This window comes from Fukomys damarensis, unplaced genomic scaffold (genome assembly GCF_012274545.1).
Source record: "Fukomys damarensis isolate Sample0158 unplaced genomic scaffold, DMR_v1.0_HiC HiC_scaffold_12, whole genome shotgun sequence".
In the NCBI taxonomy this organism is placed as follows: Eukaryota; Metazoa; Chordata; class Mammalia; order Rodentia; family Bathyergidae; genus Fukomys; species Fukomys damarensis.
This window is the reverse complement of record NW_022900924.1, coordinates 41,635,109-41,640,256: the sequence shown is the minus strand read 5'-3', so window position 1 is coordinate 41,640,256 and position 5,148 is coordinate 41,635,109. Positions and strand designations below refer to the sequence as shown.

General features: G+C 45.6%; 1 protein-coding gene across 1 annotated transcript in view; it reads right to left on the bottom strand.

Annotated features, from left to right (window-relative positions):
* Positions 1-2,471: 2,471 nt before the first annotated feature.
* The window catches only part of LOC104862473, a 12,032-nt gene continuing 9,355 nt past the window's right edge, over positions 2,472-5,148 (bottom strand). Inside the window, exon 3 of the mRNA XM_010624539.1 lies at positions 2,472-3,665. Coding sequence (XP_010622841.1) covers positions 3,317-3,665 — 349 coding nt within the window. The 3' untranslated portion in view covers positions 2,472-3,316. The remainder of the gene's footprint in view (positions 3,666-5,148) is intronic.

Genomic DNA, 5,148 nt, shown 5'->3' with positions numbered 1-5,148 from the left:
CCCGGAAAGGGGGTGGTCGGGAGTTGGCGCGCAGCACGCTTGTTTTCCAGGCTTTTGATTCCTTCAAACTTGCGAGTAGGGAAGTTTCTCAGAGCAGCTGCTCGCACCTTTTCACCCCTCCGCTGTCGCTGTCCGTCTTTTCCGTCCCTCGGACCCAAGGAAGAACTGCGGTTTTCAGATCGGCGGGGGACCCGGAGGCCACAAGTTCGTCTTCATCCTTGGCTCTTTCTTGCTTTCTTGCAGGGAGGCGTTGATGTTCCTTAGTTTCCCGTGTTGCGTTTACTTGGCGTCCTTTGTTCTAATTTCCCCATTTTAAACTCAAGATTGTAGCGTCGCAGAATCCCGGAAGCCGCCGCGGCCTTCGTGACCCCTGGCCTCCCTCCCCGCGCATCTCACCACCCTGCGCCCCACGGCCACTGTTCCAGATCCGCGCACCCCGTTTGCCTATTTGTAGCAAAGCACGGAAAAAAGGCTTGGAATCCACGCCTCGAGTTAAAGACCGCATAGATCACGCAGGAATGGGTGACTCAAACTCTTTTTTCGGAAAAGAAAATTAAAGAGATTTCTTAATGGCTCCCCAATGCTCCCCCAAACTGCTGATCCTGTCCCCAAGGACGCCCCGCGGACAGCTGTCACTCCCGGCTACACCCTCTCTTAGGGTGGGTGCCGTGGCTCGCCAGACAGGGTCAGGGGGTCACAATCGATTTCGGAGGCCACCTGGAGAGTCCAGGCCACGAACTGACTTGAGAAATCTCTATCCGAGGCGGAGTGGTCGCCTCTCGGGTCGGATCAGCCCGACGCCCCGCGCAGGCCGGGCTGCCCACCCGGCCCGCTGACCTCTTCAAACTGCAGGGGAATTTTTTTGGCAGTTACCACGGTGACTGGCTGCTCCAGAAGCTTATCCTTCTTACTGAATGGAGGCGGGGAAATTAGGAAAAAACATGTTAAAAACCTACCTTGCAGAGATGCCTATCATGGTTAAAGTTTTTCAAGGGGGGGATTGCTTAAATTGTGTATGGCCTTGATAGAAATTTCCACTATTATGCCCCAAAACGGAATCTGTAAGTTCTCTCAGATCCCCAGATTTGATGTTTTAGAAGACGCTATGTACCTTGTTTTCTAAATTAATCTTTTTTTTTCTCTTTTTGCATTTTTAGCCAATTGTAGACAACAGTCTGAATTGATGCACTTTGAAATAATGTAATTTATTGGGAAATTCTAATATCTCTGCTTTTTTCTGAGAATAATCAGCTTTGAAATAAGATCCATAATAAATGCTAGTCTATTAGGGAAAAATACTGAAAATAATCATTTTTTTATTCAAAAATATACTTAGGTGTTTTTTTTTTTTTCTTGAGAGATGTGTCCACTTTGCTTGATTTGACATAGTAAATTGAGGACAAAAGCAAGGAACTCTTTTACTATTGTATATTTTATCTTGTACAAAATAATAAAAACAGTATACATTAAACATCGTAAAATTTAGTACATATAATAAAAGAACACTCAGAAAAAATACAATATGTACTTTATTTTTGAGTAATGAACATTAAAAATTTTAATAAGCCACAGTTTATCTTCCATGTGAATAGCAAATACTATCTTATCCTAATGTTTGACAGTAACAGAAATACTTATGCATTAAAATTTAACTCCTCTCCCAGCACTTAGGAGGTTGAAGCAGGAGAATCACCCTGAGTTTGAGGCCAGCCTGGACTACATAGTGAGTTCAAGGACAGCCTGAACCAAATAGCAAGACTCTGTGTCAAAAAAATTTTTTTAAATTAAAAACCTTGGGCTGGGGATTTAGCTCAGTGGTTCCAGCACCTGCCTCATAAGCACAAGGGCCTGAGTTCAATCTCCGGTACCAAAAAAACAAAAAAACAAAACAAAACAAAAAAAACCAACAAAATTAAAAACCTTAATTCCTCATGAAGAAGTGATTGTGTATATATTATTTAAAAAACTCTATGGGCCAAGGATTTAGCTCAGTGGTTCTTTGCCTGCTTCACAAGCAAAAGGTCCCAACTTTTATCCCTGGTACAAAAAAAAAAAACAACCAAAACAAGCAAACAAACAAACAAAAACCTCTACAGATGATTTTTGGTGACAGAGTTCACATAAAATTCTTTAAGGCTAGCCGGATGTGGTGGCGCATGCCTGTAATCTCAGCACTCAGGAGGCTGAATCAGGAAGAATACTGGGAGTTTGAGGTCAGTCTGGTCTATACAGCGAGACTCTCTCAAAAGACAACCCTTTCCAAAAGTTAAAAAAAATTAAAATTTAGGAGTATAATATCATTCTGTCATAATAGTTTTGAAACTATCAGAATACTATAAAATGAGGCTTGATTTTTGGGGGGGTGTTTGTTTTTGGTATTGGGGATCAAAATCAGGACCTTTCGCTTACAAGGCAAGCAGCATTGTTTGGTTTTTTTTGAGATATATTCTCACCCAGGCTGGCCTCCAACTCATCTCAACCCTCCTGCCTCAGCCTCCCCTGCTGGGACTGCAGGGATGTGCCGCCATGCCTGGCTAGGGGTTTTGTGACGTGAAATCGCTGACCTTTATTTTTATTATTATTCTGTACCGCTCTTAATTTTGTCACCTACTTCTAATGAGATTCAGATTCTAGATGCTTGAAAAGACCTCTTCCATCCATACATACCTATGTGTGAAAAGACACACATGAACAAATGTGCATTCATACAGGTGTGCACGCATGCACGCGTGCACGCACACACACACGCTGATATGGTGAAGCACCGTGAGGAAAAGGCCGATTTGCATTTTAAAATGTATGAAAAGGAGTATCGATGTGTTACGGACATGTACCACTCCCCACAAGGAATGTAACGTTATGTGCTACAAACATGTACTAACAAAACAAAATCAAGATAAAATCTTAAAAAAATAATGTCTATATAAGAAAACAATGTCTTTGGTGGAAATATCATTTCTCATGTTGATTCTAAGCCCCTCTTCCAAAAATGATGAATCACAGGAAGGTAACAGCTGTGTCCCTCCAAAAATGGATGCGGACATTTCAGAGAAATGTTTTAACCTAATCTCTATCTTTCTGTGACCCATTTTTACTGTTTTATAACTGCCACTGAGTTCCTGTATTGGAATGGACCCAAAGCCATTCATCTTAATTTTAAAAAATGTAAGTCAGAGTTGGACGTGGTTACACACACCTGTGATCGCTGCACTCGGGAGGCTGAGGCAGGAGGATCACTGTGAGTTCCGGGCCAGCCTGGGCTACATAGTGAGACCCCGTCTCAAATAAAATAAACGAATAAACAAATAAATAAAATTCAGAAGTCATTTCTTCCCTTGGCTTCTAATGGAGAAGGCCAGAGGAGGGAGAGGTGGGAGAGCAGGCCTGAGAGGGACCGAGCCACCTTCAGCCACAAGTGTGCAGCACGTGGTCCCTGGGTTACACGGTGGCAGCCAGGTGTGTGCGTGACCGCAGCAGCCGCGTCCACCTCCTCTGCAGGGCCCAGGCTTTGTCCTCCGTGCAGCTTCCTCCCAGGCCCACGGAGCATCGAGCAGGAAGCACAGCCGCCGTGAGTTCTGATGAAGACCCGCGCCCCAAGCGGAACGGCCGGGCCAGCGTCTCCTGACCACCTGCCTTGTCCTGAGTAATCATTGTTTCTATTGGATCTGAAAAGGGAAACAAAGGCAAAGTAGGAGGGGCGCTGGCTTTGTGAGAGGAAACAGGCCGCCTGCCTTCTCTGCGCCCCCCAGTCCCACCGAGGAAGCCCGCCCCACACTGAACTCCGAAAGGCCCTTTGCCAGTTCCCCCTTCCCCTGTTACTAAAAAGATTACGAAGTAAAGAGGCGACTCGTAAGCCCCGGATCGCTTTTCATGGTGACGGTTCACTGGGCCGAACCTGAGAGAAAATTATCTGGTCCTGAATTTCACATTGCAGAGACTGAGGCTTGGAAGCACAAACTGTCTCAAAGCAGATTTGCAGAAGCCTCAGCCGGAGCCTAGATCCTGTAGGCATTTCCAGCCCACACGGCATCCTCGCTGACAGAGGAAGCACGAAAAGCCCATCCCAGTAGACACATACAAAGCCTTGAAGACAGTCATTCTGGAGCCATACACACATTCACCGTAAAACTCATTCACATGAGCCAGGTGTTTGCTCACGCCTGTGATCCCAGCACTTGGGAGGCTGAAGCAGGAGGATCGCTGTGAGTTTGAGCTCAAGGCCAGTTCGAACGGCACAGTATGACCCTACGTAAAAAGACCAAAATAATAATAATAGTCATAATAATAGTAACAAAAAAAACTAGAGGTGATGGCCCATACCTATAACCCAGCACTGGGGAGGCTGAGGCAGGAGGATCACTCTAAATTCAAAGCTAACCTAAACTACATAGTGAGTTCAAGGCCAACCTGAACTACGTAGCAAGACTGTCTCAAAAAAACAAAAGATGAAAAAAGAAAAAATGTGCACTTCAGTGCTGATATTCATTGTCTTCATAGTTCATACTATTACCCTGAAGTTTCCCTTCTAATTTGTCATGGTATTTGGGGAAAGATTGTGATATAATTCTGAAAAATGGCCTTGGGCTCCCAGAAGAGAAATGGGAGAGTGATAAGAATGGGAGAGGGGGAAGTAGGGAGGGCGCGGAGGAGGAGGAGGAGAGGAGGAGGAGGATGGCAGTCAGGAGTCCTCGGCGGTCACCTCCCGTTCGGAGACTCTCGTGTTCCTCCCTCTGCTCCCTGCCGGAGTTACTCAAAGGAGGCATCTCGGGTTCTCATCACGTTTCTGTCTTTCCAGTGCTGGGGACAGAACCAAGGACGCTCTACCCCTGCGCTCTGTTCCCTGCTCCTTTCTGTATACTGTATTTTTCCTGGAGCCAGAGTCAAGCTAAATTGCCGACACCTTGGGATCATCCTGCCGCAGGCTTCCTCCCAGCAGGGATTACGGGCATAAACCAGTGAGCCCAGCCTTTCAGGTTCCATTTTAACAGGGGCGGGCGTGTGATGGCGCACACCAGAGACCCCAGCACTGGCAAGGCCGAGGCAGGAAGATTGTCAAGAGTTCAAAGCCAGGCTGGGCTACATGGAGAGAGTCTGCCTAAAAAAAAAAAAAAAAAAAAAAAAAAAAAGGAGGGGAAAAAAGTTAAAAAA